The following is a 13956-nucleotide window of genomic DNA, read 5'->3' as shown; positions in this document are numbered from 1 at the left end:
AATATGTATCTTTTAATTTATAGTTTCATGTATCATACAAAGATGTTAGAATATTTCTATGAAATAAAAGTAGCTTCCTTAATGATAGTTTTATCTCTCATTCAATAGGTAGAATATGCAATATTCCAATTGTAATCACAGAAAATGGAATATTTTTTCACTTGAAATGAAAACACATGCACACACCCATATTCACACACATACAGCAAGCAAAATTCAACCCAGAAAAGGCTATTTGTCCCCAATAGACTTATTTCTTTTTAATAAATACTGTTGTACTAAAGAAGCCCTTAATTGTTTCTTTAATTACCGCTGCATATCTACCTTAACATCTTGTCTGATAATCTTGTCTACACAACTGTTATTCCTTGGCTGAAAGTGATTGTGATGTTTAACTTCCTGTTCTGTTTCAATTTATGCTTCTCCTATTGTCTGTGTAGCACTGGAAACAGCACTTAAAGTGACTCAAGCTCTACCTCATTTTCCCTCTACTTTAATTAAGTCATGTATTGACATTTGATGTAATTCATAGCTGATAAATTCAGATTTGTCTTATGCCAGACCATGTACTGTTTCATCTATTCCTTCTCAGTTTAGTTTTCATTCCAGAAAATTCCATTAAGAGGCCATTAATTAAAATGTTGTGTAAACATAATAAACAGTCTTACACAGGCTTAAAAGTAAAATTGGTCTTTTGTATGTAGCTTTCACTGGTAAGATGACTTTTACATCAATGTGTCCATAGTTCTATATATTGGTGCACTCACAAACACACAAATGCTACCAAATGCATTTATATACATAAGCATCCGACAGTATGCCTTATAACAATGTGACATTGACTTAAAATGTTTAGTAATTGTGCTTTATAATATAGCCAGTATTTCTTTAATCATTTGGTCATTTCACACTTATCTTACATAGTTGGTAATAATACATGGAACAGGTGCAAACTTTCACAATAATAGGTAGTCTTGAATCTGATGTGTCTAATTAATTTTTAGTGAAACAAATTAGTTTTGTTCTTCATTACTCTCCAATAGAAGGAAGACATTATATTTCACTATAATTTTTTTGTCTGCAAGAACAATGGAGCATTACAGGTCACACACAACAATCTTCTCTATGCTATAATTAGTGCAACTGACAACATTGTTTCAAAAATAGCAGCATAAGGATGAGTAATACACCTATGGTAACAAATATATTGCACTATATTAAATATGATATTTTATTAACCTTTTACACAAATGAAGAAATGTTCTTTTCTCTTTGTTCTGTGAGGTATTATTTTCTCTTTAGTAGCTAAAATAAATCACCAGATATACCTATGTCTCATATTGAAAATATGAGCTCATTTTAAATACATTTTGACTATATTTATATATAAAATAATTAAGGGCAGATAAATTGGGAACATGAACCAGGTTTACTAACTATATAAATGAACTGTATTTTGTCTTAAATTAAACACAAAAGACATTTTAGAAATGAAATAAAAGTACATATAAAAAAGGCTAGCTGCTATAACAGAGAAGCCTGGATTCTGATTGGCTTAACAAATGACAAGTTTCTTTCTTATTTATAGCCCAGTCTAAAATGGGGTAGCATATTTTATACAGTTATTCAGGATATTTCAGTCTTTCCAGTTAATGGCTCTCCCATCTCTTAGGGAGGCGATATCCCCTAAGTATTGTCACAACATACAGGTCAAGTCTGAAGGTAGTACCTAATATGCATCACTTGTGCCCATGTACCATTGGCCAATACTCATTCACTTTGTTACACTCAACTATAAGGCAGTCTGGGTATTGTGGGCTGATTTTCTTATCTGGAATAAAAGAGAAACTGCAATAAACAAGTCACCTGTGGTTTGCAGGACTCTCACATCTAGACAGTTTACAACTTACATCCTTGAAGTTACCTGAGTGGCTCTTAAAATAAACTTTAACCTTAAGTAGGCCATAATTTTGAGTCACAAACTACTGTGTTTCTATTAACCTCTTTACATGAAACATCTAAACAACCCTCATAAATAGAAGGCGCTGTTGCCAATGAACAAAAACTGGTTCTCAAATAGTTTAAGTTCCCTGCAGAAGCTCACTGCTTACTTAGCTAGTAAGTGGCAGAGATGGTATTCAAATACAGAACCTCAAAGTCCATGATCTTTCTAATATATTTCAGTGCCATGATAACTAATAAAAATTATACATTCCTTTGATAAGATATGCTAAAATTTGCCATTTATATTTGGATTATAATTTACTTATAAATAGGATTTGATTAGTCACTAATAAGGTATAATATTGACATTGGAATCAGTTCCAGTGGTCTGCAAACTCATTAGTCAACAGAGCCAAATATCAACGGTACAACTATTGAAATTTCTTTTGAGAGCCAAATTTTTTAAACTTAAACTATATAGGTAGGTACATTGTTATTAACTTAATTAGGGTACTACTAAGTCTTAGGAAGAGCCACACTCAAGGGGCCAAAGAGCCGCATGTGGCTCGCGAGCCGCAGTTTGCCAACCACGGGTTTAGGCTATCACAAACAAAGCTTTTACAAACATTCATGTATTAGTCTTTATATGAACATTTGATTCCAAGTTGTAGTATTTACATACCACAAGTGAAATACCTCTTAGTAATAAAATAGAATAAACTACACACAGCAACATAGATGAATCTCAAAATAATTGTGCTGAGTGAAAGCCAGATAAAACAGAGTACATACTGTATAATTCCATGTGTATAAAAATCTAGGAAAAAAAGATAATCTACAATGACAGATCAGTGTTTGCCTGGGAGTTAGCATGGAGAGGTTGAAAGGAGGGATAATAAATGGGCAGGAGGAAACTTTGGGGACCAAAGGATATATTCATTATCTTGATAATAGTAATGGTTTCAGGCCTGTATGCATATGTCAAAACAATTAAATTACTACTTTATATATGTCAGTTTATTATATGTTTATTATGCATCAATAAAGCTATTAAAATAAAGCCTTAAAGAAGAAAAATCACTTAATTCTCAGTGTTTAAATTTCTTAATCTGTTAAACACCTACATCTTTGTTCTTCAGTGATATTATGATTATGCCTATTTAAAAATGTGGATTAAGACTTTGAAAATTACCTCTGAGAGGTCTCGATTATCAAAAACGTGACTACTACTTCTAGAATAATCTTAGTCCAGGTTTAAATGTATGCTTTAATTATGTAGACCTTAGAATTATATTTCAAGTTGTCCTTTGAGCTCAACTTTTAAGTGGATTTTCAAGTTAGTTTCATATAATTTATGGTAATATACAAGTTTTATCTTTTCATGACATTTTAATTATAAATACTAATCTTTATGAAAGGATGTTTACATAATCGTCCTTGTTTTATGCATTGATTTTAATACATTCTAGAAAATTACGTGGTTTGACCAAAGTAAGTTCCTTGGTATGATATTAAAGACAGTATTAAGTCCCATATTTTTGAATCATGAACATTTGAATTTGGACCATGCTGTAAAGGAAAGAGAATTTGCAAAGACCCTGTGCTGAATGTGGCAGTTGCATTTTTTTATTGTATGAAACTACATTAAAGGACTCTTTACCTAACTGAAGAAAAGTTGCCATTATTTCAACCCCTAGTAATTGTTTTAGTACTCATTTATAAGGTGGTAAACCGAGAAGCAGTTCTGAATTATTCATAATAGTAAACCAATCATAAGAGAGCAATGTGAGGATTTTGTTTAATTTAATTTATTTTCTTTACTGATTAGCAATGTTTTAAATCACATTTCAAACTCATGATTTAATTATTCTTCTGTAACTTATAAAATATTCTTATCAATAATTGTGACAGGTTCAGGACACAACCACTATTACTTGCTTTCAAAGGAATTTTCTATTTTTTGTGTGTGTGTGTGTGGCTTTAGAGCACCATGTGTATTGTTGTGTTTGTTTTTGTATTAATATTTACTAAAACTATTGTTTCTTCCATAGGCGGACGTAATGAAGTTGTCATTACTGAAAACAATAACAGCATAACTGAGCAAATCACTGATGTTGTGAAGCAACCAGCCTTTATAGCTGGTATTGGTGGTGCCTGCTGGGTAATTTTGATGGGTTTTAGCATCTGGTTGTATTGGCGAAGAAAGAAGAGAAAGGGACTCAGTAATTATGCTGGTAAGAGACTGTTTCCAGCCAAGAAAACCTCTTATTTTTAGGAATGTGTTGAAATGAAAAAGAATGAAATGGAATGGGATGGAATACTAGAAGAGTGAATGAATGAAAGAATCTTTTTGGCTTGTTTTAAACATCTGTTCTGCAAAATGCAATTATAAACGACATGCTTTAATGCATTGCTATTCAGTATATCACATTATGACCATAAGGCAATCTTTTTGCTTGAATTTTCAATGAAGCATAACAAGAGTGCACAATGATAAATGCTTAACCATTTTTTTTCAACCAGTTCTTCAAAACACAGAAATACACAGACTTTGTATGCTATGAAGCTGTTCCTTGAGATTGTATTTAGGCAAGAGGATTACTAAAATGCTCAGGAAAAAAGTCTTGACGGAATTAATAAGACTGGTGATGCATGAATTAAGGATTCACTAGTCACTTAAATAGATGTCTGGTTCAAGGTGATGAATCAGCATTTTAGAAAGGAGAAGGAAAAGAAGCAGCAGAAGAAAAAGAAGGTCCTATGTGTTCTACCTGCCTGAAAAGATGTTTTGTTTTAGAATCCAAAACAGAATTTCAAGGTTTTCAAAATTGTGGACTTTAAAATATTTCCAAGATAGAGAGAGAGAGAGAGAGAGAGAGAGAGAGAGAGAGAGAGAGAGAGAGAATTATTGTCAGTGACTAAAAGAATGAACTCAGTAATGAAACTTAATAACAATTTTGACTGCAATTCATTTTAAATGTTTTATCTAACAACAATCAAAGAAATTGTCTCACTGTATTTTACACTTTTAGAATTTATAAGCTAACAATTTTGATTTAACATTATTCTACAAACACTTTAGAATTTTTTGAGAAATTTTATTCAATCTATACTAATAAAGAGCTAATATGCTAATGGTTGATACACCATAACGGGTAATGACTGGGTCATTAGCATATTAGCTGGGGTGTTTCTCTGGAGATGGGCAGAAGTGGGGAGGAGCCCCTCCCAGAGGAGGCAGGACCATCTCGTGCTGGGGAGGGCAGGGGTGAGAGCGCATAGCGTCCCCCTCACCAGTCCTTCACCACCCACCGCTCACACTCTGAGTGCCCTGCGGCCCACCTGCCAGGGAGATGGGGCAGAAGTGGGGAGGCAGCCAGAGAAGGCAGGATGAGCCTGAGGCCACTCAAGGGACTGAATGTGGGGCTTGAGGTGGCCAGAGAAGTCCAGAGGGTTTGTGGGCTGGGCCAGGTGTGCTGGAGCTCTGCGTGGACAGGTTTGGGTGTGAAGGCAGGGCTGCAGGTGGGTGGGCTGCGCTGGGCTCCTAGTCTTCTATAACCTTGGTAAGAAGCATAAATACCTTAATAACTGATTTTGACAAGAGTTTCATTGCTTATTAAGCTTATAAGCTGCTGTAGTTTGTAGACTTCTAAACTGCTGAGAATGTCTAAATAATGACAATGAAAAATCACAGCACCCACTTGTTGTCTGGCCAGTTATTGTACAGCATTTAAATATGATCATTTGATTATAACATTGTGGCTCATGTTCATATCTTATGAAAATAAGGTTATTACTTACTGGATAGAATAATCCCCAGCACTAGAGAAAGTATTGTAGTGTCTCCATTGGAAAGGGGCTTCCACGCTTTGTGATCTGCTATCTTTGTTATTGATTGCTTACTCAGTCTTGCTTATGCTTTGAGAGCCGACCCACCACACCAGTGAGGGATTCTTGGCAGAAAGGGATGGCAGGCAGTAACTGCTGAGTGTCAGTCTTGAACCTTGATGATCCTTTAATGCACCTTCTTGATTTGCAGTGCAGTGCTCCACCGTCATTCCTGGAAGGTACTATCAACCCATGTGTTTAATCACTTACAATGTTACATTTTATCTCTGTGACACCTTCATATGCTAGTAAGTCTCATAAAGCATATGGAAGAACAGATTTCATTCAAGGACTACGTTGTGGTTATCCCTTTGCTTGGCTTTGGTGGAAACATTAAAGTATTGACTGCACTGGTCACTTCAGTGCAGTGTGGCAGGTTTACTCTCTACACTTCTTCATTCACTCATGCCTCATACATAACAAAGCTCTCATAATTAGTAGGCTTGTGCTTTAGTAAAATTATGTCAGATATTTTTTCCTTCTTTTTCTTTTTTTAACAGCAGGTTGTGTTTTTTGTTGTTGTTTTTTGCAAAATCTATGTATTTGATTTGAAAATTTCTGTTGGTCTTTGAGCTTGACAAGAATAGTCCATTTACTATTAGCATTTCTCACAGTGATTGATATCCATCTGCTTGTAGAAGAACTGCTAACTCAGAAGGTGTATGCCCTTCATATATTTTGGAATAAGGCCAAACCAGAAAGCAGTCTTTCAAAACCTTTATACTTAATTGATAGATGGCTGTCTCTCAGAATGGATTCACCTTCAACTAGTAATTTGCCTTCCAGCAACTGCTGTTCCTTTCTTGTATGTGAGAAGCAAATGAAAATTGAAACCACAGGTACCTAGCATTGCATATCTGACTTGCTGATATTTTCTACACATTTCCCTCCAGAAATAGCCTATCCTCTACCTGTTAAAGTGTTCATTCTTGCCCTTATACTATGTAAAGAATATGGGGATTTTAAATAGGAATGATTAATGGAATATATATTTTTCATGGGTTTAAATTCTGATATTTCATGCATGAGCTAATGATCTATTTTAAAAGCACAGAGATTTCACACAGGGCTATTTTTCTCTGAAGTGTGTTATAAAATTATATTGAATAAGTTCTGTACTGGTTCTGTTTATATTTTTATTTTCATAAACATTTCTCTGGGGATCATAAATTTCACAAGAAAATGAGATTTTACTTGCAAGATGAAAAGCCTAACATTTCTACTTTTTCACTACATTGTAATGTCTGTATAATCTCAGAACTTTATTGTTGACATGATAGCAAAATAATTTTTCCAAATAAAATTCTGGATACTTATTTAAATTAATTTGCATTATAAGATACTTCCTTTATTTCAAGCCCTAAGTGTGACATAATATTATACTTAAATATCTGAAACCTTACACATATTAAGAAACATGTATTTTAATGAAGCTGGACCGATCTGAGTAGAATTGCACTGTAGGTAGAATTTGACTTCAGCACTCCCCTTTTCCTGCTCCTTTCCAAGTCTCTTCATCTCCACTAGAGGTATAATAGGGGGGATTTTAACTAGTGGGGAGACATGTAAATACCTTTCAGGTTGGAAATTCTTACTCTTGCAGGATGTCTCCCACTCATTCTTTTTAGGCAAAAACTTATTCAGGGACTGTTATTGCTGCTCTTCTTTGACTCTCCATCATGTGAAAAACTGTATTTGAATGCTTAGAAGGAAAGGAAAGAAAACCTGCCCCTCAGTATTGATATTTTTCTTATATGTCAGGTTTAACATATTTATCAGAGAACACTCGCAGTTTAACACTTTAGATTATAAAGACAACTATCAAGAATCAAATGCAAACTTGTACCTTTAAATGACCTGAGAGAATTTCGCTGAACATGTTTTGCTTCTTTACATAGTAGAAATTAGAGTTTTCCCCAGGGCAATGTAACACACTAACTTTCTATTCATTTTTTCCTCTTTATCCTTTATTTAAATTCTTCAAAAACAAATATGCACAACAGGTTTCCATGTGGTGCAAAGAAGGGCATCTACATTTGAAAAAGCATGCTCAGATCTCATATTCTCCATGAAGTCATTTTAGATTTTTCCAGGGCAACATGCAATGTTATTTATCTTAATCTTCATTTGAGCACTAAGAGTCTTCTTGTCACTGCACCTGAAATCCCTGACTGCTATAATAATTTACCAACCTAGTTGTTAAAGGGTGAAATGAGATTTTAAAGAGATTTTGGCAGAAAATATTAGGTTATTTTTGAAACTAGAGTAAATGTTTGATCATATGTAAAACAGTGTTCATAAATAGAAAAATGAACAGCATAAATTTAAATAAAATCCATGTAGCATTCATGAGGATTCTATATAATATATATATACATATATGTATATATATATTATATGAAACATATATGTTCATGTATTTTATATATCTGTATTATAATCCACATGAAGTTTACATGATTCCTTTCAAATTTATGTTGCTCATTTTCTTATTCATAATTTTAAAGCATCAAATTTTTAATGTAATAAATATATTTTTACTTTTAAAAAGGTGATTTTATTTTATGACTATTACCTCTGTAGACAACAGATTTTATGAAACTCAATAAATATTAACAATTGAGTGAGCAAATTATGAAACATTAAACAATTCAAGCATAGCGTTTAAAACTGTTTCTAAGATATACATTATTTGACAAAAATATCCAAGTACCACTAAAATATTGGATGGAATTTTTATACTCTGATTATCTGGGCTGAGTTAATGCTTATGAAAAAGAGGATTAATCTACATTCATATTTGAGAAATAGCTTATCAGGAAAGGGACCAAGGCTTGGCTGGCAACATTAAAGTTTCCATTTGGAGTAGGAAAACGTGGCCTACTGGAGATAGGCACTCTGAAAGCTTCCTTACCTCCAAATGGCAATTCACTGCATAGCCATGCTTTCCTTCCCCCTCACTCCTAGCAGGATGAGATTAGGGCTAATCCTGTCAGATAATAGTTCAGGTTCTTTGTGTATGATATAAACTTGCAGAATCTTTCTACCATAAATCCTTTGTAAATATTGTAATATATTCAAAATATTTAATGGCATTCTAAAACATTTAAGATTGTGATTTCTGTAGAATTTTTTAGAAACCTTTGCATTATTTAGTTAGTTTTAGCTAAAAACGTCCGTACATGGCTTGCTGAAAGTTCTCAGTTTAATATGTTAGCAGAAACTCCTGATAAAGATTCATACCTATTTCAAATTTATGTCTGATAAGCACAAAATTACTACACTGGGAGTATCAAAATCATGACTAGCATGAGATTGTCCAATCACCTATGCTCTCCCCATCCTCTTTGCTTTCAGCTTCAAAGTGGTTCAACATCACTGAAATGATAGCTACCTCAGAACAGCTTTCAATTTGCTGTGGAATTTATTTTTATGTTTCTTTCTCTTTGAACACACACAAAAAATATTGATCAAAATACCAAATGACTTTCTTTTTTAGGAGTTTTAATTGTTCATTCTTATATCTAGTCTGCATTTAATCCCATGCTCTAATAGAATTCAGTTAACTTTTCATTGCTATTCAAAGTAGAATAAAAGTTTTGGAGCACCTTTTCAAGGTGTCCTCTTATTTCCCTTGCTTTAAAAAGACAAGTAATTTTATTAAGATAAGGGTTTTTCTTTTTCTTTTTTTTTGATACACATATACAAAATAGAAAATTCTCATTATACTAAACTAGTAGCCCGGTGCACAAAATTCATGCACATTGAAAGGGAATTAATTAGGGGAACGTAATTTATACTCACTATCTAATATCAATAATATGTGAGTGTGAGGCAGTCCACGTTTCTGAAATTCAATGACATGAAATTTAGCTATTACTTTGCCAAATAAATGGAATTTACAGATATCATTTAAAAGAGCATTCAGCTTAATATTAAAAACTCTGGCTACCAAGTCAGTTCTGTTTTCAACTTTTTGCCAGTGTTGTAAATTGTTTGCAATATCTGCCCATTTGCATGTCATGGTTATGAATAAATTGGGCTTGCCATACTTTGTTACAATTGCCATAGCATCCTGATATCGCTGCTGCATATTTCTGGGACTACCTGCAGGAGATGATGGAAGTATTATCATTTTACCAATTGGCACAGTGTCATTTTCAGATCTAGATTTGAGATAATCCATCAAACCACTATATTTTTCAACTCTCAACTTAGATTGGTTTGCTTTGATGAAATTTATCTGATTGACCTCCATTTTTGAATATGAATCCACGATAAACTGTTGAGTTAATTTTCCTGCATTTAAAATAGGATTGAAAGTGTCCCGCACAGAGAGATGAAATCCATAATACTGCATTTGTGTGACTCGTGTCCTTACATTTTGTCTAGTGTTATTGTCGATTACAATATTGTTTCTGAGTCTTATTGCAATATCTGTTCCCCAGCCTTTTTCACCATGTGGAAAAAGAATAGGATATGTCATTGCATCTAATGTAGGAAACAGGATATTGATTTGTTTCATTTTAGTGGCATTTGGATTATTGGGATCTGGTTTACAATGAATGAGCAAGTCCCTTTCAAAAGGAGGTTCTCCATCTGTGTTTCTGAATATGACAGCAACCTTGGATACATGGGAAGAATTATATCTACCTGGGTCACTGTTATGATCATATTTAATCGTCACTGTTACTTCTGTGGGAGCAATACCTTTTGTTGCTGCTTCATATTGGGCTTCCTTTTCTACCTAATGTAGCATCTTGTACGATTTTTTTTAATTCATTTATTTCATGCATGAGGTTGTTGATGTTGATCATGAGTCTTTCTGAGCAGCCCTGATTTTCTGGCATTGCTAATCTTTTACTTGTGGCTTCAGCTGTATCCGAAATATAGAGTTGAGCAAACTTCTGAGAAATACCATCCTAAGGATGTAAAGTTCCAGTATGGTGATAAACTTGTCCATGTATTCTAAAACAGTATGGCCCATATCCTGATGGCGATGCAATATTTGCACCCATGAAGCAAAAGCAAAAGAACTATTTATGGAACGAATATTTTCCATGAATTTTTTACTGTCAGAATCTTCATTTGTCGTTAATCTTTTTAAATATGCCGGGTAATCTGGAAAATGAATATCATTTGGACAGACTTTCCCTTTGCTACAACACTGAGTAAATTTTCCATCGGATGGTTTTTCATCAGAGAAATTTAGTGATAGGAAAAATTCACATTGAACAGTCATTCCACCACAACTATGTTCGAGAATTGCATCCTCATGTACTCCATTTTTGCTGAGAAGGCAGTTCCTACCGGTATTGGTAGTACTTGTTGATGACTGTTCTCTAGACATATTCTGTCTTCACCAATGTCTTCTTTCAACTTCAAAGGCACGTTTGTCCTTAGATGTTCCCTGTTGATAATGCCTGTGTTTTTTGGCATCAGAGCGACATTTTTCCAGTAGCTGGTGGTCAGATACATCCTTTCGCAGGCGCCGCCTTCTTTCAAGATCAGATTCACACTGCTCTGCAGACATTTTCTGTCGATAATGCCAGCATCTTTTGGCTGCAGAGCTACATTGTATCAACAGTTGTTCTTAAACATATTCCCACCTCTCTACTGTCACAGTCTGAGATGCAGGTGAATGAGAGTCCTGGCTTTCAGGCCGCTGAGAGCTGTCTGACCAACGGGTGATTCTGGCTGATTCTGTGGGGGTGGGACTTCCTCCTTCCTGCTGTCAGTTTCCACAGCTGTGATGAGGAAGCGGGGGTGACAGAGGGAGCCGCGCCCTCCAAGCCGCCCTCTCTCTTTCTCTATGTCCAGCGGTCTCTTGCTCTGTCAAGGCCTCCAAACCTCCCACTCTAGGCCAGCAAGGTCCCAGGAGCCTGTGGGCGTGGCTAGGCACAGGCGGCCTCACCTCCCGGGGCCAGCAAAGGTCCTGGGAGCCCACGGCCACGGGCATTGTTGCCTCCTGGGGCGCCTGACACCTGAGTATGCAAATTAGCTTCCACCTTTGTCAGGTTAATTTGCATAGTCACTCTGATTGGGTTGTGGGCGTGGCTTGTGGGTATGGCTTGAGCATAGCAGAGGGATGGCTAATTTGCATGTTTCTCTTTTATTATATAGGATTAGAGGCCCGGTGCACAAAAATTTGTGCACTCAGGGGTGGAGGAGGGGGCCCCTCAGCCCAGCCTGTGCCTTCTCTCAGTCTGGGACCCCTCGGGAGATAATGACCTGCTGGCTTAGGCCTGCTCCCGGGTGGCAGAGGGCAGGACCAATCCCTAGGTGCAGCCCCTGGTCGGGCTCAGAGCAGGGCCGAATGGGGAGTTGGGGGGCCACCCCTGTCATGCACAGAGCAGGGAGGATCAGGAGGTTGTGATGCCACCCTCAGTCACGCTCAGGATAGGGCTGATTGGGGATTTGGGGCACCGCCCCCTGTCACACTCAAGGCAGGGTCGATGGGGAGGTTGCGGTGCCACCCCCTGTCACGCACAGAGCAGGGACAATCAGGGTGTTGGGGCGCTGCCCCCTGTCATGCACAGAGCAGGGCACATCAGGGGGGTTGGGGAGCTCCCCCTGTCACACACAGAGCAGGGACGATCAGGGGGTTGGGGAGCTCCCCCCTGTCACTTACAGAGTAGGGCAGATAGGAGAGTTGGGGCACCGCCCCCTGTCACACACAGAGCAGGGCGGATCAGGGGGTTGGGGTGCCGCACCCTGTCACACTCAGGGCAGGGCTGATGGGGAGGTTATGGCTCTACCCCATCACACACAGAGCAGGGCCCGTGGGGGGCAGTTGGGGCGTCGCCCTCTATCACCCACAGAGCAGGGCCGATCATGGGGTTGGGGCACCGCCACTCTCACACTCAGGGCAGGGCCGATGGGGAGGTTATGGCTCTACCCCGTCACACACAGAGCAGGGCCCGTGGAAGGGGTGTTGGGGCACCGCACCCTGTCACACACAGAGCAGGGCCAATCAGTAGGTTGGGGTGCCACACCCTGTCACACACAGAGCCGCAGGGTGAACAGGGGTTTGGGGAACTCCCCCCTATCAGGCACAGAGCAGGGCTGATCCAGAGGTTGGGCTGCCTTTCCCTGTCACGAACAGAGCAGGGCTGATAGGGAGGTTGTAGCCCCACCTCCTGTCACACACAGAGCCGCAGGGCGATCAGGGGGTTTGGGCACTGCCCCCTGTCACGCTGATCCCGGTGCCGGGAGGCGTATTACCGTTTTACTATATAGGATAGAGGCCTGGTGCACCTGTGGGGGCCAGCTGGTCTGCCCTGATGGGTGTCCTGGATCAGGATGGGGGTCCCCACTGGGTTGCCTGGGCAGCCTGGATGAGGGGATGATGGCTGTTTGCAGCTGGTCACACACCCTTCAGGGTAGGGGTCCCCACTGGGGTGCCTGGCCAGCCTGGGTGAGGGGATGATGGCTGTTAGCAGCTGGTCACACACCCTTCAGGGTAGGTGTCCCCATTGGGGTGTCTGGCCAGTCTGGGTGAGGGGCTGAGGGCTGTTTTCAGGCTGGCAGGTGACGGAGGCTCCCAACTGCTCCTTTTTTTCTTTTTTTTTCTTTTTATTCTGGGCCAATTTAGCTCTGAGGCTCCAGCTCTTAGACCTCCACTCCTGAAAGCAGGTATCTGGTTTGTTTCTGTTCTATAATCGAAACTCTGTATCAACTCCAGCTCTGAGATCCCAGCTCGCTGAAAGCAGGTTTCTGGGGTTTTGTTTAGCTTCTATATTTGTTACAATGTTTCTTAAACTGCAGGCTCAGAGGCCGGCAAGGCAGGTGGGGAACGTTGCAGTCCTCCATCACTGAAGCAAGCAAGCCTCATGTTCAGTTTAAGCTGCCTGGCTGCCGGCTGCCATCTTGGCTGGCAGTTACTTTGCATATCGCCCTGATTAGCCAATGGGAAGGGTAGCGGTCGTACGCCAATTACCATGTTTCTCTTTTATTAGATAGGATGGTGTGTATAGGCCACTTCGAGTAAGTTATGTACTTACACAATGTACTATGTATTTTTGCTTTTGTGTAGTGGGTATGCAGAGGTGCATGTTATGAAGAATTCACCATTGGTTAGTATGTGCAAGTTGACTGCAACTCAATTCTGTGCCTCATCAGTTG

At 38.3% G+C, this 13956-nt stretch overlaps 1 protein-coding gene across 1 annotated transcript in view; it reads left to right on the top strand.

The window, feature by feature from the left end:
* ROBO2 (roundabout guidance receptor 2) overlaps positions 1-13956 on the top strand; it is a 702928-nt gene that overhangs the window by 622184 nt on the left and 66788 nt on the right. The window contains exon 17 of the mRNA XM_081087410.1: positions 3996-4178. Within this exon, the coding sequence (XP_080943536.1) occupies positions 3996-4178 (183 nt within the window). The remainder of the gene's footprint in view (positions 1-3995; positions 4179-13956) is intronic.

The sequence above is a fragment of the Myotis nattereri genome (genome assembly GCF_964212035.1).
Source record: "Myotis nattereri genome assembly, chromosome: 3".
Classification (NCBI taxonomy): domain Eukaryota; kingdom Metazoa; phylum Chordata; class Mammalia; order Chiroptera; family Vespertilionidae; genus Myotis; species Myotis nattereri.
The sequence above is the reverse complement of the archived record's forward strand: the minus strand, read 5'-3'. Positions and strand labels throughout refer to the sequence as shown.